Source organism: Parasteatoda tepidariorum, chromosome 4, assembly GCF_982258835.1.
Source record: "Parasteatoda tepidariorum strain Cologne lab strain chromosome 4, Ptep-v5.0, whole genome shotgun sequence".
Lineage (NCBI taxonomy): Eukaryota > Metazoa > Arthropoda > Arachnida > Araneae > Theridiidae > Parasteatoda > Parasteatoda tepidariorum.
In genome coordinates this window covers 39168776-39195029 of record NC_141758.1, presented here as the reverse complement: position 1 = coordinate 39195029, position 26254 = coordinate 39168776, and the positions used below count along the sequence as shown (strand labels likewise).

Genomic DNA, 26254 nt, shown 5'->3' with positions numbered 1-26254 from the left:
AAAAGCAAATCCACGTTGAAATAAACGGTAAATTAAGTAATATTCAATGTTTTGGAGAGGCTTCTTTACAATGTATTATTGTGTAGCATAATAGTTTATATTTTATTTTAATACTTTTCATTTCAAAAAGTTCATCATTAATTTCTGTAAATAGTTAGTATATATACGCTGAAAGACAGTGAATTTAAATTGAAAGTGTATGTAACATTCTAAACAATAGTATTTTTAAAATAAGAACTATAGGTATATTTACTTACCCAAAAAGTAAAACAGCGTCCTCTTAAGAAAGACCGCTATTAATCAAATGATTCAAAATTTTCTAGATTCAAAATATTGATAGACATATTCGCAAGAAAAAAATTAAACACAAAATAGAATCGTGAACTTAACTTAATTAGATTGTAGTAGAACATAACAATTTTACTAGATTTTATTATCGTTTGCTTTTTAAAATAAAACGATACAAATTCCAGCTTATAGCTCGCACGCAATTAAATAATAAATAACTCACTCATAAAATCAGGCTTGAGCGAAAACATCTCAAGTATCGCTTATGTATCTGCCACTCAAGTTCGATTTAACGCAAAGAAGTATTTTACTCAAACATAGGTACACAACTCAAGTTGAGTTAAAAAAAATTCGCTCGAGTAGAGGAATTCACTCATTCATTATAAAAGTGTACAGACAGATTGTCAAAAACAGAAAGATACTTTTTTGCTGTATATTATCATGTATCATAGTGATTTAAATTTCATTTTAATTGTTTCTTTTTTTAAAAAAAATGTATCTTTAACTTTGTATAGTTATATACAATATATATATAAATACAGCATTTTAAGATTTTCAATCTACTTCTTTTTGTGTTAAAAATGAGGCTTACAACTGTGATTTCCAGGTTTTCCTTCCAATTCAATCTTTTGGAGGTTTTGGATTCGTTTATCAGTTATTTTTTTACAGTGAGGTAGTCAAATATAGCCTACATTTTGTATATTTCCAACGCTACTCTGCATCAGCTGATTATATAGTACTTGCTCTCGCCTATATAGTATTTATACTATATTGGACAGATTTTAGGATGCTGAACTATGTTGAGATATTTAGGAAAGACATATAATTGAACAGAGTGCACTATAATGCATAGTTAAAGTGCGCTATATTTAGTTATAATGGAATTGAAATTTTTTCTTTCCAAATTCTCAAGATTTTCTTTTGTCTTTTCCCTTTATTGTCACTATTCACGAATGTTTGATAGTTAAATATAGTTATAGCGTGCTCTAATTAGGTATGTTGGATAGCATATATTGTATTAGAATAGCAGGATTTATTTTTGTGCACGTTTATTTTTTATTGTTGCTTCTTATGATAGTAAATATAGTTATAACAAAAATATAGTTAAAGCTAAATTAATATTACATTTAAAATATCTAAAGCCTATTTCATTCTGCGAGTACGTGGTAGGCATTTAGAGCAATACAATCTTGTTGGAAGTTTGACCATTTCCGAAATCTCGTTGACAACTTCCGGGTTATGATTTTCCAACTTCCCTCATTGTGTTCGAAAAAGAAAAACCATTCTGACAAACGTTCTCTTCCACCTATTTGATCTGAAAGCACACCATTTCTGCCCAAACAGCTGTTACCTGTCATGTTATGGGGCTCCTCCTGATTTGTCACCCGGAGCAGTGGTCAGGAGTGATTGTTACTCTGAGAGTAATCCGCTGGGGGTAAATCCGCTGCTTATAAGGAAAATAGATTATGAATTTCTGCTCAATTTGATGACGGAGTTATTTTAAACGTATATTTTCTTGTTTTCTAAGATATCTTTAAATTAATGTTTCTGTTAGAAATAATTGTTTTGCAACTGATGAATAGTTCAAATGGTACTGGATTTATATTGCAACTGATGAGTTTTGATTCCAATTCCCGAACTTTTACTTCAAAAAAGGGAAAATTTTTTTTGATTGATGACATTCTAATGAATAAGTTCTAATTGTACTAGATTTCTTGGCAACTGAGTTTTGATTGCATTCCCTGTACTTTTCTTTCAATAGTAAATAAGTAAATAAAAAATTCAATCCTTCTGATTGTAACTGTTGAATAAGTTCTACTTGTATTGGATTTATTTAGCAATTGATGAGTTTTGATTCTACTTTCTGAGCTTTTTTTCAATAGATAAATAAATAAGTAAATAAAAAATTCAATCCTTCTGATTGTAACTGTTGAATAAGTTCTAATTGTACTGGATTTATTTAGCAATTGATGAGTTTTGATACCATTTTCTGAACTGTTTCAAAATCAAACATCTTATTTTAAAAATAGAAGTGTTCTTTTTTTTAAATAATAATTAGTCTAAACAGACCTTTTTAGATAAAAAGATGAACTGCTTTAGTGTACTAAGAATTAAAATTATTAATAGCAACTCTATACATATATATATTTAATAGTTTATGTTAATGTTACAAACTTCATTAGATATAAACATTTTCAATTTTATTCGATATAAGTATTATTTTTATTTGAATAATTCCCTGTGTGAAAATCTGTCTGTGATTGCGATTTCAGTTAGGTTGTGATTAGGTTAGGTTATGTTTTTTTCTTTGGCGATAGATAATATGGTAAAACTGCTTATTTTAAGTATGAATAACAAACTTAAAAAATTTAATACTATAGTGATGGTAACTAGATTAGATATTCTTGATTGCAATGTAACTTAATATGTGATAGATTTAATTTTTTGTTCGAATACAAATGTAACATTACTTGAATTACTATTGCTATCAAAGCACCTTATTAAAATGCTATGTTTATAATAATTATTCATTTTCTAAGTAGATTATTTTTAAATACAAGACTGTAACAAAGGATCAGGTTTTTATTGCGTTATTTTTATAACAATCTTATACTCTTGTCACTTTCTAAAATTTTTTATAAATTTATTTTATTTCAAAATTTATGAGATAAGGAAATTTAAAACTTTCTTTTATAGTGCTAGGTAAGATTTATCAATATTAAAACACTTATAGAATGCCTTTACGTGTTGACAGAGTTTTCTTAGCAAGTAAAGACATCCTCCTTCGTACTAATAACACAAGTAGACGAAACATGATTCTAAACACATTTTTGACCCCCGATCCGTCAAAACTGTCGCAGTCCGGCTTGAAATTTCTACATTTTAGTTCATCTCACGTGGATCCTTGTTTATCTTAGTCATGATCTTGACGCTTGTCTTGTCGGGGGATCGTGAACGGTATGGTTTCGGATGTCCTTGCTGACAGAACAAACATTGGTTTGCTGTGATCGTTATGAGATCTTTTGGTGCTGATGTAAATTTCGAGACAGATCAATCATTTTGATATAGTAATCATATTTGATTATATCTAAATTCAACCAAAGTCATTCCGGTTAGTAAATATGCATTAGATTGTATCTCAATGCGGAAAGCACGGAAATAGTTTACGGTAACTATCTCAGTCATTTTTAGGCCGATCGAAAAGTTAATTTTCATCCAGGTATGGATACAATTTAAATAGGCCTATTGGAGGAAAAATTTACATTTACAATAATGTTTAATAACAAGTGTCTCAAGCATATTTAGACTATATAGGCGACTCTAGTTTACCTCTAAGTATGTAAATAGATTGTACCTAAGGAAATATTAAATGTCAATTATTTCAGTAATTTTTAGTCCGATTACAAAGCACTAACTTGCTTCGAAGATCTTCGCAGCAAATTACATTGTACACATCTCTAATTTTGATAGGCTTATTATAAAAATATGAAGAAGAAAAATTAAATTTACAGTAATATTTAAACGAATTTACCTCTGTCATTTTTAGGCTTATTTGAAGGCACTAATTTACGTCTGAGTATGTATCGCTAATTTTAATGAGCTTAATATAAAAAAGTCAAAAGAACCAAGCTCTATTCAAGTATTTCATTTGAATTTTTAAATATTTATATAAAAAATGTTTAAATGTCAAAAATGTTACTATTATTCGAATAGAATGATATTAAATAAAATAAAAAAAATCCATAATAAAATCGTAGAATTCAAATAGAAATTTTTATTTTTCAGTTGCTTGCGTGTAAACCAATTTTATTTGTTCGAAAAAAAAGTATGTATTCATTACGAGTCAAATTCTAAAAAAAATGGCAACAGCTTCGAGTACTATTTTGCGAGCACAGGATTGATTCGTTTTGGTATATTAAGGTCCAAGTGAGGTCTGGCACGGTTTTTTGAAGAATATAAATAAAGGGGGGAGTTGAAAAAGGCAGTTTGTGGGCGTTGATACCGAATTTCGCACGCCAAATCCATATCCGCCTCCCCTCTTTATTTGTATTCTTGTTTCCTTCATTGGAGCATCACTCGCAGCTTCTTTACCCACAATTCCGTCAGTGGTTTTGCTTGTAGCCATTTTTTTGTTTTGTTTCATCATTTTATTCAATGATTTATTATCCTTTCTGAGCAGTCACGATTGTACAGTTATCCTTTTTACCTCTCTTCTGTTTACTGATGGTATCGTCTTCTTAATTGCCGGATCTAGGGTGTGAAGTACTAAAAAGAGGGAATGTCTTTCATTCTTGGAATTACTACCTTAGATGGATTTCCCTGGCGTTTGACCTGCGGGATGTATTTATAGAAATCACGTAAGGAATATTGTCGTAATGTTTCAGAAAGCGAAAGGCAAATGCAGTGAATTGCATAGTAGCGAGTTACTATGCACCTAAACATTATTGCATGTATTGTTTTTCTGAGTTATCAAGTGATAATTCTTTACTGATGGTATCGTCTTCCTAATTGAAGGATCTAGGGTGTGAAGTACTAAAAAGACGGAATGTCTTTAATTTTTGGAATTGCTGCCTTAGATGGATTTCACTGGCGTTTAACCTGCGGGATATATTTATAGAAATCACGTGAGGAATATTGTCGTAATGTTTCAGAAAGCGAAAGGAAAAAGCTATGAAGTGCATAGTAGCGAGTTACTATGCACCTAAACATTATTACATGTATTGTTTTATTTTTTGTTGGTTTTTTTTTATGAGTTATAAAGTGATATTTCTTTACGGATGGCATCGTGTAAAGAATGAACTTATGAACAAAAATATGCAATAATGCAGTACAGTCACCCCGTTTATAAATGAGGAAAACTTGGGTTTCTTATGGTAAAACATTAATGTTTATAATGCAGTGGTTCAGTGTATTAAGGAACTAACCATTTGAAAGAAAATGCGTTTTATTGATTTGATTTGTTAATTTCATGCTCGTGTGCGTTGAATGTTTTATTCATAAATAATTTAACAGCAACAGATGTTTAAGACTAATGTGATTTTGTTGTGTAGTCGAATAGCTTAATCATTTAATGAATCTGGACAAAATAAACAAAGCAAATCATGACCTCATTAAATTTTAAAAAATGGTAGTTATGTTGCTTGAAAAATTATGTTAAATTATTTAACTAAATTATGTTAATTGTACTAAATGTAACAAAAACATGGAATTTTATTGGTCCGCATTTTTTTCAGGAATTGCAGAGTTTATTTTGAGGTGTTTTTGCTTGTAATTTACGTGTTTTTAACATATTACTTCACGTTTTTTTATATGGACTAATAAACTAACCATGTGACATCTACCTTAATTTTTACCCAATCACTGATGAGGAATATTGTAACGTAATTCCATGGTTTAGGTTTGAACATTGTAAGAAGATTAGCGTTTGATGTTGAATTCTAGACAAACGATGAACAAATTACACCCAACGTATTTTACTATGAGATTTTCAACATAAACTAACCGACATTGCTCTTTATCTAATCATTAATTAGGAATATTTTACCGTAAATGTATGATTTGTTTAGATTTAAACATACTCAATTGATCCAGCAAATTTATAAATTTCACCATAGCAAATTATGCATAAAGCATATTTTGCATTGAATTAATTGTTAACATAAACTAACCATGGGAGCAAATGCTATCATGTAACAAAACATAATTTACAATGAACATAGTCCGCCCATTGAACCGGAGATTTATATTCTCAGTATATCAAACAATGTAACATGTCTTGCTATGATATCTTATCATAATTTAACCATGAGGACAAAAGATATTATGTAAAAATATCACTTTTCTGTGATACAAGAAGAAGAATAACGAGGTTGCAATTGTAAAAATTCGTTTATTTAAAGCCTTCATGTATAATGAATTCAGTTATATACGTTTAATATTTATTGATGTAAGATTGCTCAACTTATGTTAAACATGAACAAACCAATAGGACATATGTTACTGTGTAACAATATCACTTGATGGTATATATGCCTATCAATTATGAAGAACATTAGATAAGCTTTATCAAACATTGCTTGTCAGAGGTATAATTTTCCTGTCCAGTTAAAATGCCGATACAGCGCCGATAAAATTGGGGTGAATTTTGATGTCCTAAACTGCGGGAAAAAATAACTTTCTTTACAAACCATAAACGTCATCGGTTATTTAAATGTTTGATTCATTCTTTTGTTTGATGCCCGCAATGAAGTGATTATTGCAAGAAATCATCAGACCAAGACCACGTGATGCTATCTTAATACAATGTCGCGCCACTGAGTCTATTATGAGTGGGGAAATGATTCGCTGTGGAGTCTTATTCTTGGTGATTTTTTATTATTTTTTTATTATACAAACTTGCGTTTATTTTGTTGATTTTATTAGACAGGAGGACGGAATTCAAGCATGGAATATGTGATATGGGACCTTAAAGATGCAACTTTTGAATGATTGACAAATATTTAAACTATCTTTTAGCTTTCTATTACTAAGAATTTTATTTTGATTTTTAAAATGGAATCGTATAGTTAATGCATAGTTGGGCAATGAAAAATAACTTATGTTTTAAATAATTTTTTATATAGTATAAATATCATATAATTCTAATGATAACGAATGATAAAAATGTGTTCTCTACAAATGCGTGTTAAAATTTAAAAACGATAATATTAATATTTTCTAAAACTCAAATGATAATATACAATGAAAATAATTCTCGTGACGTCAGATTCAGCAACGAACCTTATTTAACCAAAACCATGTGTTACTGAATCATTTATTTATATTTAAAAAGGGAGAAAAAGTAACTGTTAGTTGCAATGTTTTTTATTAAGATTCCGCAATGCCGTTAATTTACAGAAGTTATAGAATTATAATTAAATATAATTGTCAAGCATATAATAAATGAAAGAAATGATTAATAATAGAATTATTAACAGGTTTGAAATAAAACCGTGAAAAAAATTTAAATTATTAAACAATAAGTACATTTAAATTTTTTTTCCTTGTGTAAAATTTTATTCGTACTTATATATTTTCCAAGAAACTTCAATAAACTTTTCTTTTTCCCCATAATATAGCTTACAATAAATATCAAGTATTTTTCACCAAAATATCAAATACTACAAAAGCCTGTTTTGCAATCTAATTATTTACTTTCCGTTGTAAAATTTAATGATTTGAATTCAAATAGTTATTAACTTTCACTACTTCTCGTAAAAATGTGTTTTATTAGATAAAACTTATTTCTCTAAACCGAGTTAAAATCAATATAATTTACAGTACAATTTAATTTCAAAGACTTTTCTTTTTCCATTACTTATTCTTTCAAAATTCAGCGAATCGGAATTCTTAACAAAATTGGATTCGTTTTAAAAATTTAATTACTTGAACTTTATTCTAGATAGATATCTTAGAAGTAATAATAAAAAAAAAAAAGAAAATGCATGATATCCATTGATAATTATCGATAATTCCCTCAGGTTCTGGCTCCATACCAGTTGCCAGGTTCTGACAATGAATGATTACATCAATAGGGGATACGACGAACCAAAAATAGGATCCCACTTCGGTGCCTATTACTTAGTACGTATAAATGTATATATTTTTCTTTGACTTGAAATTTGGGGTGTGTGTTTTGTTTATAAGGTTGAGGGTATTATTCTCGCTTTTTACTTTTACGCTTTCAGCTAATTTTCTGCACTTGCTAACTAATTGAATAAATTTGGTTTCTTTGGTGATTATTGTATAGCTTTAATGCAATGTTAAATTTAAATTCACTTAATACTTGTTCATATTTTTATTCGGTTATGTACTGCAATGCTAATTTATAGGGCTGTTATAAGATCAAAGCAGATTTTTGATTTCAATTTAAGATAAATTTAACTTTGTAAAGTTTGAAATTGAGTTTGGATGATTCAATCGAAAACTTCTGACTTAACAACCTTTAAAATATTTACAGTCGATTATGTTAAAATTCACTTAATTTTATATGCTGTCGATAGATAATAATTTTAGAGTTTTGAGCATTTCATTACTATTTAATTCAATATTAGAATATCAAATGTTGTAACGTACACTTTCGAGTTAAGATTGTTAACATTTATAGAACTCAAAATTACTTTATCGTTAGCATTTACAACAATATTTCCTTTTATTATGACTGTATAGTAAATTGTAACAAGTATGTACCATAATTAGGTTTTTGTTGCATATAGCGTGTAAAATGTACTAAGGAAGGTTTTCTTTTTATTAAATTTTTGATTCCTTCATTAGAAATTATTGTAAAACTCTTTTTATTTGTTTGTTTTCAAAATAAATTTATAGTAGAAAAGATATATAAAATTTTTTAAATTTATATCAAAATCCGAGAATCAGAAAAAAAGGTGCTTTATGAAATTAATATTCTTCGATTATCATAAACTTAAATCCTTTAGTCTCTAATATCATTTAATAATCTAGCAAGAAATAAAATATTGTATTATTTAATGACAGTATTATTAAAATTCATTAAGTTCTACAATATGTTATACATTAAGTAATACAATATTATGACTGTAATTTAATTTCCGTATAGGTATGCGAAAATATAGCAAAAACTTTAAGGAAGGAAAACAAAATTCTTACAAATGAGTTATTAAAAATTTTATATTAGTTTCAAAAGAATAAATAATATAGCAAAATACAAGATTTTAGTTTTTTTCCTTCTAAACTGTAGTCATTTGTAATGTTCAATAAATTTCTAGGCGTCGAAAAATTAATTCAGAAATTTTAAAAACCCTTTAAAAATTTTTTTAATTTACTTTTTTTTTTTTTTTTTTTAAATATTTGATGGAGAAAAAAATATTGATGTGAACTTACAAGAATATATTAAGAATTAACACTATTTATATATTTATATACTTATTGAAATTTAATAAAATATAGTGTATAAAGATATATATATTTTTTTTTTCGTATGCAGTTCTCCCTGAGATGGAATAAATTATCAAAAATATTATAAATGTTGTCAATCGGCACTATAAGCACTGCCCCATTCATGTAATAATTAGTTTACGGTTAGGAACATTTATTTACTTTTACGGTTTTGAAATCGTTTACAACTGGTATGGTACAAAATCCGTAAATACAAAACTACGCGGTTTCGTAACCATTTAAAACTATTTACAGAAATAGAAGAAATATTGTAGTGTTAATCCCCGTTTAGTCGGTCATGAGATTGACAGATATAGACCTCCCGGCATAGTGTGCACCCAGCTACAAGGAACTAATTGACTTCATTAATTAGGCCTAGTTGGCGTGAATAAAATTCTGATTGTTTAACTGTATTAAGTGAAAACAGTCAATAATTTTTTTAACAGTTTGAATACCATTTTTTTATGGTTATTTAACTGTTTTAGTTGAATATGGTAAAATAACAATGAAATAAATTGTTATTTAACTATTTTATTTGTGAAAGTTTCAAAAGTTTACGTTCAAGATAAATTAATGATATTTCCATGCACGAAATTATTTGCAAAAATACCCCCCAAATCATTATACCATTTTTTAATATATTACATAAATTAACGTCATTATATGTTATTAAACTAGCATTATTTTGAATCTGTAATTTATATTGGCAATTTGAACTGTCACACCTAATTTTTTTTCGATGACTCATCAAATTTTTGAGACATTACGTTTATCTTAATAGGAAAATATGCGTCTTGACGTGAGGGATGATTAATTAATTTCACATGTAAATAATACATTTCAAGTGGTAAATAGACTTCAGTTCGTAAAATAAATTTGCCGCTTTATCTCGACTCAAAATTCTCATTAATACTTTTTACTCTGTAAATTTTTATTTATTTTTTACACTCACTATGTAACTTCGTATAAGTCGTAGTCAAAACGTGCAAGTTAACACGAACCACATTAAACAAAGAAACATCATCTTCGACAAAATGTTAAACCCGACCGGTCTGGCGGGATTATTTTTTTTTTTTTAATGCTTCATTTTTCTCGCCAACCCCGAAGTTAACTGCTAAACCCTACTTTTTTTTTCTAGTTATTTTTAAAAAGGTACAGCGTATCATATTCTCCGTGGCTGTTTTATTTTAATATTTTTTTAAATGGTCCGAATTGATCAGACCGGTATGATCTCAAGATTTATGTAGGGGTTATAATGGAGGGTAAGTTGACTTATTACCAGCGGAAAAATGTGCCTAAATTGCCCAAAATTATAGGCAGGTAGTGTAAAAAGACTCCTATATAATGAAAAGCTGCGCTTAAAAACCGGACGATTGTTTAAAGATAGGCGGGTGGCTTAATTCGTGCGGTTGGCTACATAAACACGGATCTATTTCTTTACGCTAGTTAATCGCGAAGTACTTACTAAAGCTCGATTTGAGGGTGTGTTACGTTGCTTAAGGTAAATTCAGAATGATTTTATAAGTGATGAACACAGAACAATAAAGATATTTATCACGTGTTTTTGATAAACAAGCTCTTATGATTATTTCATTAATCATTATGGAATGAGCTGAGACTTACTATGAATTTTAAGTATTGGAATTTAGTTTTGCCCGTAGGATTTTAAACGAATCATTTAGTTCATTAGATTTTCAAAATCAGAAAAATATTTATATATGATTAAGTTCCAAACATACAAGGCTTATTTGGAACTCTGAAAGAATGTAAGTTTATTTTTAATAAACTTACATTCTTTGTTTTATCGCGTCTGTTGCAGTAATTATGATTTATATATATTCTATAAAGAAACTACAAAATTAACTGAATTTAACTTGTAGAGTAATTTGCAACTTTAAGCGTGATGATTATGCTTTGTTTTAACCAAAAATAAAACTTTACAGCTGGAGGGAAATCGAAGTTCTTAAAGCAAACGATTTTATTAATGGCTGCTTTTTCTGTAAAGTTTTTCTTTTTTCAGTTTGTAAAATTTAAATTTTACTTATGAAATGAAAAAGGCAGGCCAAAGAGACTTTTATCTAATATATTTAGCATTCAATAAGTGTCTTGAATCTTATTTTATTAAAAAAAGAATTTAAAGGCTTGAAAATATGCAATGTTTGGAGAGAACAATTCTATAAGCTGGAGAATTTTTAGAAATCGTTTTCTTATTTTCAATTTTAGTATTTTATTACATCTTTTTGCTTTGTTTCGCCTGCAAATGTATTTTTAATGAAAGTTTTCAAAGCTAAAAGAAGTGCAAGATGCTATTGTTATAAAACATTTTATAATCAGAACTAAAAGTTCGTTAATTTTGTGAGCATTTTTTTGGAAACACATTATGTAGTTATTAACCAGAAAGGTACGTTTTTAAAAATAAATATAGCGAGCATGATGCGAAGTTATTATTGAATTTTTTTATTGTTAAGGCCTCATTAAAATTAATTCGTTCAATTAGTTATCATACGACAAATTCCTAACAAGTTATTTGAACCTTACAAAGAATTTAAAATGAACCCTTTATGCTAATTAGTTTAATGTTCTTCATTTGAAAAAAATGCTCTTTGAAAGTTACAGTTAGAATTAAAAGTGATATTTATTAAAAAAAAAAATTATGACCAAGCTTAAAATTTTAATTAAAACTTTAACTGTACTCAGATATCAGTTTTCTCTTCTTATTTTTTTAAACTTAATTAACGTTTCAGAAAACGGGATTTTATTTTAAAAAATATCTTTAATTTGTCACATTTTTACAATTAACTCATGTTCGACACGATCTTCATATTGGCGAGATTTTATTTGAATTTTTGAGAAAGCTTTTAAAAGCAAAGTATGATTGGTGTGCGATGAATTCTATTTCCGCCATTAAAAAAATAAAAAACACTTTCATGATGGTAAAGAATACATTGAAACTTGTCACATATGTGCAATTAAATTTAAATTCAACATGATCGTCATATAAATGGAATTTTATTTGTAGTTTTACGAAAGTCAGCGACTTACTAAGCATGATAGCTGTGAGTTGAATTCTATTTACGACATAAAGAGAACACTTTTGCAATTTAACACTTTACAGCATTAAAATTTTTGAGACTTAACAAACACTTACAAATAAATTCGTATGCGACGTGTTCTTCATAATCACGGGATTTTATTCTAACTTTTGAGAAAGTGTTTAAAAATAAGATATGGGTGGGGTGAGATGAATTCTACTTACGACAGTAAGAAAACACTTTTACAATTAGCACTTTACTACATCAAAGAAAAAAAAGAGAACTTTAGGAACTAACACTTACTAGTAAATTCTTACTCAACGTGTTGAAAGTATTTAAAAATGAAGTAAGGGCGGTGTGCTACGAATTCTGTTTACGGCAGTAACTATAAATGGGTTGCGAAACTTTTAACTCGTCAATCTTTATCATTTTACTTTTCTTACAATGTACAATATTTTCCCCTGCCCTTTTTAATCAACAAACTTTTTTAACATCGTTCAGTTAATATTTCAAGCCGAAAGTCATGAAGTTGTACCGCTTGCCCTCCAACGAAGATGTCAAAACGATTATATACTATCGATACTAAATCATCGAAATATCGCCATCTTCCGAACATTTTTTTTCGCATGTGTGCCTTTGAAAAAAATGAAAAAGAAGCATGTGATTTATGAGGGTACATTTACGGGAAATTTGATAGCTCATAAATAATGAGGTATAGGGTGGTTGTGGAGGGGGGAAATCTTATGAAGATAACCTGAGGTTATCAGACAGTGATTTAAATATGCTGTTTAGGATTGATCATTCATATATTCGACTTATTATGAATGAGTTTTCAAATAATCGGAGCATCATCTTTATTAGAGCATTATGCGAGATTTATAATTTCAAATGCGCATTTAATTTTTTTATCTTTTTCTTTCTAATTTTTTTAAAAATTTCAATATGAAATTTTATATGCTCTTTTTCCGATTTTAAAGGCATAAATTCCGATTATTCGCTGAGCTTAGCCAGAGCCTTATATGGCGTCATATATGTCTCAACCTCAGGAAGTGATTTATTGAAGTAGAAACCTCATTATTATGGAATTTATTAAAGTACAAACTTCATTATCACACATTCCATTGAAGTATGAACCCAGTTATTAAATAAACCACAAACCTCATTGTTAAATAATACTATATTTTAAAGTTCAAAATCTTACTCTAAACGGAAAGAGTCTTAAAAATTGTTTTATTTACTGTAAGACTTAGCAATGTAATGAAATTTAAAAGCCTTACATTGCAATGTTGAAGCAATTATAGTAAAATAGTCGAAGTTTCACAGAGTAATATTTAGTATACCTTATCGTCCAGAATAAGAGATAATAATAAGTACATAGCGATATCATATTCCCATTATAGTGTCAGATAATAAATGCACGTTTATTGTACATTTCAAACACATCACAATTTGTACACATCACAAAAAATTTCTTTAAAATTGCTCAGGTTGCTGCTTATTTTAAAGTAGTTTAAGCATTTTGTTTTCACAGAAATTTCCCTTTTTTCCAAATTTAGCATTTTCATGGATTCAAATAATTATGATCAAAATAATTTTAGATTCTTCACGCAATAAAATTTTATTCTTCATATTATAAAATGGATACTTAAAACATCATAAATTTTGATAAACGTTAAGAAGAAAATATATGTATGTATAGGCTTAATTTTAATCTTTCGGTAGTATGGTAGTTTTTTTGGAAGAGTTTAAATTACATTTCGTTCTTTCATTATTTTAAGGGCTGTTATTAATGGCAATAAAAGTTACTTTTACAATAGTTTCAGTACTTAAAAATGGTAATTTATTCTAAACACGAAATTCTCCAAATCCTCGCATAACTTTTAGGACTAATTATTCTTAAGGTCAATATTTAAAAATGTAATTTTTCACACGAGAACCTGTTAAGCAATTCTAGATAATCTAATCATCGCTATTCTGGAATTAAAAATTCCATGTACTTCCCTTTATGCAAGCGAATTTTATTTTTGCTCATTTGGATAATTTCCTTTAATGTATCATGAATATTCATGACTTTTAAGTACTTAATCGAAGTATTAGTGAAGTTTAGATTAACAATAAAAAGTTTTATAGAAGTTTTTAAAACATTTTTTAGGCTTGATATAACTGGTCGCAACACGTAAATGCATTATAATTTCTTTATAAAAGTAAAAGTTGTAGACTGATTATATGAAAACGATTCCTAACGGTGAAAACGATTCCTAACATTGCTAATTATAAAATCGTTTTCTTAATGAAACGTATGTTCTTAATTTTATAAATACATAAGATTATTTTTTAATATTAAAATAAATCAACATGATATTTTGAAAATGAAAAATATAAAAGTTAAATTTATTTTATTTATTTATTATTTTATTTTTTAGAAACAGAAATGAATAAGTATGTTGAACAAAAATACGAGTATAAAATATCTTTAAGTTCTAATAATTCGTTCAGTCTTTATACAATGGTTCAATCATGAGTTACTTTTGTAAACTATATTTTCTTTTCCATAACTTACTACAACTAAAGTAATATTTAGAATTAAGTTTCAAAATAAAATACAAATTAAATAATTTATGGTTTGTATCAAACCAGCTGCCTGAACCCAGTGGATATTGAGGGCATTTAACACCAACAGCAGCGTTTGAATTCGTGGGATATCTAATTATGAATTCTTCAGTGTTGGTAAGTTAATACCTCAAGAATTTTAGTTAGTTGTAGCTTTCTTAGAAAAAGTTTAGATTAATCAATTTCACTAAGAGTAAGTTAATCCAAAAAGTGCATGATTAACGCAATTAGCAAAGGTAAATTTCAAAACGTGGTGAAACGTAAACACTACGGCGCCATATTTTGTATTTTGATTTTTTTTCTACCCTATTTTCCTTTGGTCAAATAAATAAAATACTAAATAGCAATCTTGCAAAAATGATTAAAATATCAAACAATTTTGCAACATACGTTAAAAAATGCGAATGTGGTCAAACAATCTCTGATGAATTTGGATTATACAATATAGTATGTAATTTTAGTTAAACTGTTGAGATGGGCTTGATCAACGTTCTTTTTTGAACAGTATGTATTTAAAAAAGAAAAAAAATGACATATATAAAAAATTACCTTTAAATAAAGATAAATTCACTGTTGTCCAATTAATCAACTACTATATTAGAAGTAACGGTAATATGTATGTAATAAATACGGAACCAATTATGTTTGAATGTTATTTTGCTAAAACACCTCTTGATAGCCTGCTTGCATTTTTTTTCCCTTCAAAATTATCAGCAATATTCTGTGTTCATTAAGTTCGAAGGAGAATTAGTTCTGATAAAGAACGTGCAATTAAATCGCACTTACCAGAGTAATTACAGTAATTTCATTTAGGCTACTTTGCTAAATATAGTAATCGAATGAAATTGCTTGACCTTCTAATTAACACAAACTTGTATTAAATACAATGTTCAGAAAATCGACTAAAATTCTTCTATTATTACACGTGCTGTTTTTTTTATTAATTTTTTTTAAGCATTTTTTAATTGTTATTTTTAAAAAAAACTAGGCAACGGCAGTTACGATTAACTTTAAAAAGTTCGGTGAACATTAAAGAGATAAATATTGACAAATTTAATTTTATTGTTTTTTTTTTTTCTTCTTAGTATAATACTTAGAGAGCATTAAAGCGGATATAATTTTTTTTCCCTCTGTAATATGGCATTTATTCCCGATATTTATGGGAGGAACATCGGGAATGTAAACCCCGATAATTTTAAAAATATTAATCGTGAAAATTTAAAAATAAATTCTATTTTTGTGTGAAAAAAAATTGGGAATAAATTCCATAGTTAAGCAAAAATATACTAAATATTTGAAAATAATATGAGTTGTGATTTTATTAAATAATTCCCCTGAGAAATGCTGAAAATGAATATCATTTGATGATATTATTTACTTATCATGAATATTATAAATTTCAATAAAGTTTAAAGAAAAAAATATTCTGTTGCTTTAGAGAAATTATAAGACTAAACACTATCTGTTTAACTTCTAAGAATTTCGATGAACATAAATATAACAACAGCATTAATGAATTTCTTTCTAAAAAAAATGTTATCTCAAATTATTTCTCATGATTCTAACTAGGTATTTGGTATTATATCCATATCTTATAAATATTTCGTTCGTGTATTTCGAATCTCTTCTAGAAAAAAGAACGTTTCTCATCTTTCTTACGAAGAAGAAGAAGGAACAGGAAAATAATTTTTCACCAGTCCGATCAGTGATATGATAATTCAAAATGCATAAAACATGAACTTGGGCCGATCGTTATCTCAGATGATGCTTTCGAAGACTTCTTGTAATACCTGACACCCCTCCCTGCAGTTAATGGGGGCGATCCAATAGATAAATCCACGCCCATTGATAATGATTCTTGACCCACCTCAACATCGTCCATCTACGTCTAAGGCTAACACTAAAATGTCAAGAGAAAAAAAAATCGGTATGTGTAGGGGGGGATATTAATCGGGCATTTGTACAGGAATTTTTGTGGCAATTTTCGTGCGCGCTGGTGTTTTTTTAATGTTTTAATGAGTAATTGAGCTTGCGTTTTATCGATGGAAAGAAAATACCGCTCCAGTAATTTGCGGAAAAGCTCTGCTATCCAAACTAGGTTTGCCCGTTTGGATGTTTCAATCTAAATTGAGTTGAGAGGAGAATTTTTTTTTTTTCCCATTTTCCATTAGTGCTTTTTGGCACTCGATTTTGGAGATTGGTTTTGCTTTGTTAGGAAATTTACTGCTCTTTTTTTATTTATTTAATGAAATTGTATTTTGTTTTATGCGAATAAATACGCGCAGCTTCTGTCATTTATGATAGATGTCTTTAATGTTTGATAAGACAGCCTATGTTGTTTGTTTTGATTTCAATTATGGAATCGATTGTCATTAAAAAAAGGACGCGTTAACTCTATGCCAACTGTTTAGAAACAAAAGAATTTTCTATTGTAGCTGGACAGAAAGAAGATGATTAAGTATCCCTGAAAAGATTGTATCGAGTAACTGTAAACATAAATGGAGATTTTGTGTTGACTAACAGTGGTTTTGCGAAACTATGTATGGCTGTAGCAATTTGCGGAAAACTGTGCTATCTGAACTAGATCTGTCCGTTTAGATATTTCTATTTAAATTTTGTGAAGAGGTTTTTTTTTCCAAATATTTCATTTCCTATTAATGTTTTCTGGTACTCGATTTGGTGATTGCTTAGTTAGAAGATTTGCTTCTTTTTTATCCAATGAATTTGTATTTTGTTTCGCATTGTGTGAATATACGCTATAAATTTTTTCTTTAAATTTTTGTCATTTGTGATATATTTTTTAAGTTATATTTGAAAATTTAAATGTACGTTTTGTTTATTGATTGCTATTTAAAAAGAAAACGCCTCAAACACACTTTTTAGAAAATGTTTACAAAGACTCACGTTATTGCTAAGAAAACAAAATTTGTTCCTTCTGAGGAAAGTTATATAATAAAATTAATATCACATTTCATAAAATCATGATCCCACTAAATTTCAATCGTGCAATACACACAATAAAAAGGATTTTCAATATAAAAAAAAAATCTTTGAAGTTTTGTGATCTTGAGATTTCAACGTCAATTTTATGTTTATTCATTTTTTATATTGCGGGAATCGTGTTTATTGAGAAAGAAGAAAATATTAAGTGTGTAATTTGAGAAAAAGGAAAGAGTTTTAATTCTGTTTTTCACCGATCTGCGATGTTGCTATTTGTATAGCTTAAATATTGTATAGATACACTTAGTCAAATGCCTTAGTAATACAAATAGCAACGTTTTTGAATCATAATTACACTTTTTCAAGAAAAATATACTTTTTCTTATTTACAAGCTGTCGTGCAAAGAAAATTCGAGGAATAAAGTTTTGCCACAGATGATTCGCCTCTTACGAAGACACTCTACCGCAGGAAAAACCTTTCAAAGCTTATTCTGCTTCTTTTCCATAAGTAATTTTAAAAAAAAAAAAAAATTAAAGGAAAATACAATCAGGTTAACTAAAGTAAACCATGGCGTTTCAAATACTGAAAAACTGTCTTCAAAATAACAAAATGAAAACAAAATACTGCCGGATTACGTCACCACTGCGCAATCATGAGTTATCCTGTCATAATTTATTTGCATTTTGATATTTTGAAAATTACTTTTCAGCATTTGAAACTGCAATGTTTAGATGAACTCATTTTTCATTAAAGTTGAAGTTATTTATGAGGAGGAATTAAAATTTACCAAGAAGGGTTTCTTCCGTGTATAGCGTCCTCTAATTCCCGCAATTTTCGTTGTGGGCTAGTGGTACATAGAGATTCAGGCTCCACAATTTTCCTGACCAACTGCATGATTGTGGCAATGTGGTCACTACTGCGCCCAGGCCCCTTTTAGACCTACTGATCTGAAGCTAAGTTTGCCTCAAGCCGCCACTGGGGATCGAAACCCAGTTCCTTCGCAATGACAGTTCAATGCCTTGATCACTGAGTCATTTGGCGCAACGTCCTCTCAACATGATAAAATTGGTTATTTTCATTATATTACAATTATATACAAGTGTGTAAATGATATTCTTTGGTACTCATGCGTGGAAAGGAATATATTGATGAAAAATACATAACTTGAGAAACACTTATTGAAAATTATGTCATGCAATAAGTTTAAAAGTATGCATATTAAGCGTATGTTTTAAAAAAGTAGTTTCAGCAAAAATTTGCTGAATTTACAGACATCAAGATGTTAAAAAAATTTTTTGATTTAAGTGAAGTGCGAATAAAAAAGCGGTGTGAAATACTCCTAAAAAAGGAAGCTAAGAAGCTTCCTTTTTTCCTTACCATTCCTTACCATTGTTTCTGCATCCAGCAGATTCTGCTTCAGTTAATGAAGAAACAACAGAAAGAAATTAGCCTCTCGGAAATCGAAACATAAATAACAATTTAAAGCAACACTTTTACTGTCTGTAAGACATAGATTATGTATGAAAGTCCTAATTACAGGCTGAGACTGATAAGGGTTAGACATCATTATAATCTATTACCGAAAGGCTGGATGAATGGACCATTTTGAAACTAGTTTCGATTAAGTTGTTCTAACAGACGATGCTCTTCGAGAAGAGGATATGAAATCGTCCCACCAGTCCCAGCTGCGGTGTAAAGTAAAATCACCAAAGCAGGTGTATTTTTTTGTTAAGAAATTTTTTTTTCTGTGTATTGTGTAAATGATTTTTTAACTTTAATTGCTTTCTGCTGTTTCTTGATTAACCAAAGTCGAATCTGCTTGATATGATAAACCGCTGGAAATGTTTTTTTTTTATATGATGCTATCATCAGCATGTATATGAAGTAAAATTAAAGCTGGTTGAAACCATAAACGGAATTTCTATACGAATTGTGTATAAGTAAAAGTGTTAAACAAAATAAAAAGTGTATAATATGTAAAATGATATATATGTTTATAATATCTAACCTGAAAAAGGTCTTTATCTATCTTATTTTATTCAACAGAAAACGATAGTGAAAATTAGCTATTTATGCAATCATTTTCTCAAAAATAGAATTTTTTTAAAATTTTTATTTATTTATTTTTTTATTAATTTTAAACATTGTTTTTGACTGAAATGAGCCACGTAAAGGCTTTGAAAGCTCATTTTAATACTTTATTTAGAACAGAAAAGAGAAGTTACAAAGTTTTTCGAATTTCATCGGAAGGAGATTAAATACTCAAAGTAAAATTGTGTTCAGTATTATTAAATTAAAATATTTAAGGAATATTATATAACATTATGAATAAAATAAATGCTTTTGCGGTAATAATCTAGTATCTTGCAACTACTACTTCAGAATTGCAGAATCAAAAGTTGCATTAAAACTTGAATTGTATTCAGGCTAAAAATTGCTAAAACTCTTGTGGTGTCGTGGTGTGCAGGTGTCGTGGGAGATTCAGCACTTAAAATCCCTCATGGCTATCAGCCAAAATTATAGAATAACAATACTATGCAATTGAATTGAATCCGTACTTATTTGATTGATTCAATCGCAGGTGGTGACTCTGTATACGAAAAAGCACGGAAATTATGAAATTTATTAGAATCTGTACTGAATTCGGTCAGAATAAAATTAAGAAAAAAGTAAAAAGTACAATTCTTTGGGAATTTCTGGAATTATCATTCCCCATCTGAATGGCATCTGACCCAAAGATATTCAGAATATAAAATCTCTAATGACTCTGAACCAAGGAGATCCAAAATCTAAATGCCATTCAGATTATATTCCATTTAGCAAAGGATTACGAGGATGATGAAATTCAATAAAATCTGATTACATCTAAAAATGTATCGAATTGTTTTGCATTTAACTTGGAGCCACAAGAAGAACAGAACAGAAATTTCAGATACAATATAAATTCTTCACAAAAATTTGTGCTGTACCAAACTTAAATACTGCTCTGTATTCTGTAAAGACCAATAAAGTCAGACAATTTGTAATAAATAAAGGAAATATTAGAATCCGTGCTACTTAGTGTCCAAATTTATGTATATTATATTTAATTTTGTAAATCAAACTTATATTGTAAGTCCTCAATGTGACCTTTTTTATATGTCTCCTTAAGATGTGATATGAAGCAGGTTTTTAATAAGCTTCTGACGGATGTTAGAGCAGCTGTCAATTCAATGATTCCCCCCTTAGCGTAATTTGTTACTTTTTTAAGTGTCCAAGACAGAAAGAACAAAAAGGGACATGACGATGGCATAGGAGGGGAATTGATATAACCAAAGGCGGTAATTATTACTTTAATGATAAACAAGACTGGTAATTTAGTAATTTGGTAATTTTTAGTGCGGTGTGAGTTGAATATGAACAAAAGAGAAGTGCTGCCTAATTAGCTTAATGTGCTTGCTGTCTGCGTGCGCTGAACTCTTAAAATCTTTAAACTTGTTTTGTCTCGTATTAGAGAAAAATACTAAAGTTTCAAGTTATGGCTTAATTTCTTCACACAAGATGCTTGAATTTGTCACATCTTACTAACTTAAACTATAAAAGCCGTAACGTTTATGATGCCATTACTTATTAGGAAACAAGAACTAAAAAGATATGTGGTTTGATACATGTTTTTTGTTAGGTGCGAATCATGACCTTTTTTTTAACTTAAACGTATTTACTTACTACTAGTTTAGTCTCCACTCCTATATTTAAAAACAGTTTTACGTATTGGGCAAAAATGGTATTTTTGTTAAGTTTTCCGAAGTTTTAAAACATTAGATTGAGCCGCCCATGCTCGCTAACACCCTTAATTGATCCTCATCGTTTTCTACCATTATGGATAATAGTCAGGGTTTAAAAAAACAGGAAAAAAATCGCGAAAAAATACTTAAAATTGAAATAACTTTCGAGCAAATCAGAATTTTGAAGAAAAAAAATCACGTTATTTTTGCAATACAGAATGGTTTATCAGCACGTTTAATTTCAGCATTTTCGTTTCAGACAAAATGCATTTCAGTGGAAAGTAGATCGAACATGTTTTTCTTTTTTTTTGAATATAAGTTTAACAGTTAATAATTCTCGATTAAATTATCGAATGCTAATGTTTTTTTTTCATTTCATCCTAACCGTTTGTACACTTTTCTACTCACTTTAGTAAGTTTTTAAATCTTATAGTTCTTAGCAAAACAAAATATAACGTTAAGTTAAACATCCCAAACAGGTTGGCGTCAGCTACCCTTACGATTTTTTATTATAGAGAGAAAGCAACAAAAAAAGTTCTCAATAAAATTTTGAAAGTCAAAATCAGCAAAGTTCCAGGGTGAAACAAGGTTCCTCGGAATATTTACCTTCTTCAAATAAACTCGGATTCCACGATTTCGTCATTGTTTCTCTTCATCCTTTTCAGTGTTGGACAAAGCTTATAACTTAATTTGATTTTCTATTTAACTCTACTTTTCATATAAATAATATGTTTAAAAACTGCTGTTTATGATTTTTACTTCGTGCTGCTAGTTGTCACCATTGTTGCTAACAAATATATATTCTTTAAATGTGAGGATTAAAAAATTTATTAATACATTAACTCTTCTTGTATGTTGGTAATAGTAAGGTACTTCGCTCCAAAATCTAATTTTTTTCTTCTTGATCTTTTTCAGGAACATCCCCGACTAGGAGGTACACCACTTGCTATGCTCGCCGCCCAATGCAACAAACTTGCAAGCAAGAGTCCACCACCTCTTGCAGATGCTGCAGTTGGTAAAGGATTCCAAGGATTTCACCCGTGGAAAAAAGGTGGAAGTCAACCAACATCATCTCCTAGTGCTCATCCTCTAACTACTCAACGAGTTACTACATTAGCAAACAGCACGGCTTCTTCTCATCTGAACTATCAACGACCCACAGTCACTTCAGCCTGCAGTTCAGCCTCGTACGGTGGGGAGAACATTTTCTATCCCGGACCTGCTGTCACGTCACCGCAGGGAGATAGTGCTCAAGGTCCACTCATCGGTAAAGTTCACGGTGACTCTTCCAATTTAGGAAGTATGTACTCGAGAGTGGCCTCTCACCCATATGAAAGTTGGGCATTCAACGCAATGAATGTTGCTGCCGGACCTCATGGACCTATAAAAACTGAGGTGTCTTCGGTCAACACTCTGAATTCCACATCTTGGTGGGACATGCATGCCGCATCCGGTGCCGGTACCTGGCTGGACATGTCCGGTTCGGATGCCGTACGCAGCCTTCATTCTCAGTTCCCTGCCAACTATCCAACGTCAGATTATGGACTAGGACCCAGCCTGGTAGCTTCTAATAATGCTCATCTTCTGTCATCCGGTCAACATCTTCTGCAAGACACTTACAAATCTATGCTTCCGTCAGCTCAGGGCCCTCCCGTGGGTGGACCCTTCGCCCTTAGTCAGCCCAGTCTGCCTCATATGTCGCCGCCCCGGTCACAGCGGCGTTATAGCGGCAGGGCCACCTGTGATTGTCCTAACTGCCAGGAGGCGGAAAGGTTGGGACCGGCAGGAGCTCATCTCAGGAAGAAGAATATTCACAGCTGCCACATTCCGGGCTGCGGCAAAGTCTACGGTAAAACGTCCCACCTGAAGGCCCACCTCAGGTGGCACACGGGCGAAAGGCCTTTTGTGTGCAATTGGCTGTTTTGCGGCAAACGTTTCACGCGGTCCGACGAACTGCAACGGCATTTGCGAACGCACACTGGAGAGAAAAGATTTGTGTGCCCGAACTGCGGCAAACGTTTCATGCGTTCAGATCACCTCGCCAAGCACGTCAAAACGCATAACGGGAGTGAGAAAAAGTGTACAAGTGGTAGTGAATGTGATTCGGAAGAAAACAGCCAACCAGAAGGAAATAATGTTAATTCTCCGGGTTTAGTAGGTACACCACCTTTAGGACCTCCCAATGGGCCGATGGGTCCTGAGGTAACTGCTAAGTGAGATTGTATAGTACTAATAAATAAATAAAAAAAAGCTGTGAGTGCGTGAACTATATTTGTACATTATTGTACACAGACTCCCTTGACCACTAGAGCTTTTTTCAATTGTGTTTTCCTCTTGTTTGCTGCAATGTATATTACTAAACTGAAGTGGCCAAAAATATTGAGACGTCACCACTTGTATATTTTCAAGACTATCTCCAGAAGAACAATTTTTTTTTCTAATTGTTCCTAATATATGTTTTTTATTTACTTGAAATTTGAGAGAAAGTTGTAATTACAATGTATTGTATAAATGAATTACAAAATTTGATAAAAATTACCGCATGCGTTTGTAAGAATGTTTCATTGAAATTGAGAAATTGGATTAAATTTTTAAGCAGTAGGGGAAATTATTCTGACAAAAAAATTGGTACAGCTCAGAATTTTTATGAAAAAAAAGAAAGATCTGCTTAAAAATGAATAGTGTACAAATGTGAAAAAGACCATGTCATGAAATTCTGGAGATGGTCTTTGTAAACTGTATATTGTGTACGTATGTAAATGCGTGTGCTTGTGCATGAGAAGCTTTCGGAGTCCCAAAATTAGGACATCCTAAATGTGTTTTTAATGTGTTTCAAAATTCATTTCCTGTGACACCTATGGATTGAATTTCGAAGTGAATAAAAATTGAATGATTCATCCATGTCTGTATTCATGCTAATAAATTGCCGGATTGTACAAGATTCTTTAAAATTCAGTGTGCACAAGTAACTAGGTGTTATTACAAATTCATGAAATAAAATGTTTTGTTTATGAATTTTGTTCTTGATGCTTCAATTTTTGTACAGCAGGTACAACATAATTTAATTTTCAAACCCTTTCTTTTCAATATCATAAATTTCTTAGTTTTAAAATTTTTAGTTTCTCTACCCCATAGTACAATACCACTATTTAAGAATAATGTATTTGCAGGCCTTAAAAAAATTAACTCAGTTAAAAAATTTTAAAAATAATTCTTAGTGTACTTTACACACCTAGGAATAATGTATACGCATGTTACATACAAAGGAGAGCTTTAAAAAAATTATCCCAGTTAAAATAATCAGCCCAGTTTAAAAGATTAACTCTGTTTAAAAAATAAGCTCAGTAAAAAAATACGAGCATTTTGAACTATTTTTGTTAAAATAATTCTTAGTATCATTTACATTTGCGACAGCTTTTATTCATTAGTTTAAAATTTATTAACAAAATTGAAAACTGGCCGTTACAGATGTTGTATAATATTACCTTCGTGACAGTCAAAATTAATTTCTATATTATTTTCAAAATTAGAGTAAGTGTAAATAACGCGGACTAATTTTGACAAAAATCGTTAGAACTACTTGAATTTTTTAAATTAAATTATTTATTTTTCTTTTAGTTTGAAATACAGCATTTCTGAAAAGTAGAACCTCTCCATAGCATTTCCGAAAACCTAAGGTTGAGCCTTGTAATGAATGATTCAATATCAATTTCAATGTTTTAAAATTTATTAAACTTTTTTTTAAAAAATCGCTTTCTTATGACATTTTTCCATTTAGATGAAAATTATCAAAATCACTGCCTTATGTTCAGTTTTTGAAAATTTTTATGGGTCTAGATAGAGTAGTGTTGGAGTAAGTTTTTAATTATTAAAAAATTAGGCCACAAACGTTTTTCATTTTCACAAAACTGTGACTTTTTTCCATATTGACGTTTTGCGCCATTTTCATAATGAGCATGGGTAGCGCAGGATATAGATAGGCTAATCTTGATCTAACAGTCATGAGTAGCAGTTGCAAACTCACAACAGTTATGATAATAGCATATTATTCGCAAAAAAGCATAATTTCATATGACCACTCAACCTTCGAATAGCAGCCTTCTCTTGAGCCCCAATATTGTGCAAATTTACAACAACCTTAATACGGTGCCATATTGGGCATGTTACTCTGCAAATATAAAATTTAATTAAAAATAAAATTTAGTTTAAAACATTAATAAGGGAGCCTAAAATTTGCACGATATTATGGTTCAACGTTGAAACTATTTTTCTGAGAGTGTATACAGTGCGCAAAATAAAAAAAAGATATCACCCAGCATAACTTTCGTTTCAATGATCGGATTTTCATGTACTAAGTTTCAATCTCAATGGTTTCTGGGAGTGACTTCAAATAGGCTAACGAATTAGTGCTAACTATCAATTAATTACGAAATCTGATTCGAAAACGTACTTTCTTTTTACACATTTGGATTCCTGGCCTTTAAAATAGTTAACAAAATTTCAAAAAGATTGTGTCATAAATTGGGGAACTAAGAAGCTATGTATGTTTGGCGATTGTTTCGAAAAACAGCCCAGCATAGTTACAGCCGCAAATAAGTATAATTTAAAACAAGCGCAGAGCAATTCATTGAATTGAATTGAATGTGGGGTTTAATGGCACAAGGTCC

At 29.8% G+C, this 26254-nt stretch overlaps 1 protein-coding gene across 6 annotated transcripts in view; it reads left to right on the top strand.

Moving 5' to 3' along the window:
* The window catches only part of Sp1 (transcription factor Sp8), a 71350-nt gene extending 46748 nt beyond the window's left edge, over positions 1-24602 (top strand). For 2 of the 6 annotated variants that reach the window (XM_016063939.4, XM_016063935.3), the window contains 2 exons: positions 7809-7911; positions 22503-24602. In XM_016063939.4, coding sequence (XP_015919425.1) covers positions 7843-7911; positions 22503-23804 — 1371 coding nt within the window. In that variant the 5' untranslated portion in view covers positions 7809-7842 and the 3' untranslated portion in view covers positions 23805-24602. Of the gene's footprint in view, positions 1-7808; positions 7912-14909; positions 15000-22502 lie in introns of all 6 variants that reach the window. The other 4 variants (XM_016063937.3, XM_016063936.4, XM_071182197.1 and 1 more) reach the window with 3 other exon arrangements.
* Positions 24603-26254: the final 1652 nt, after the last annotated feature.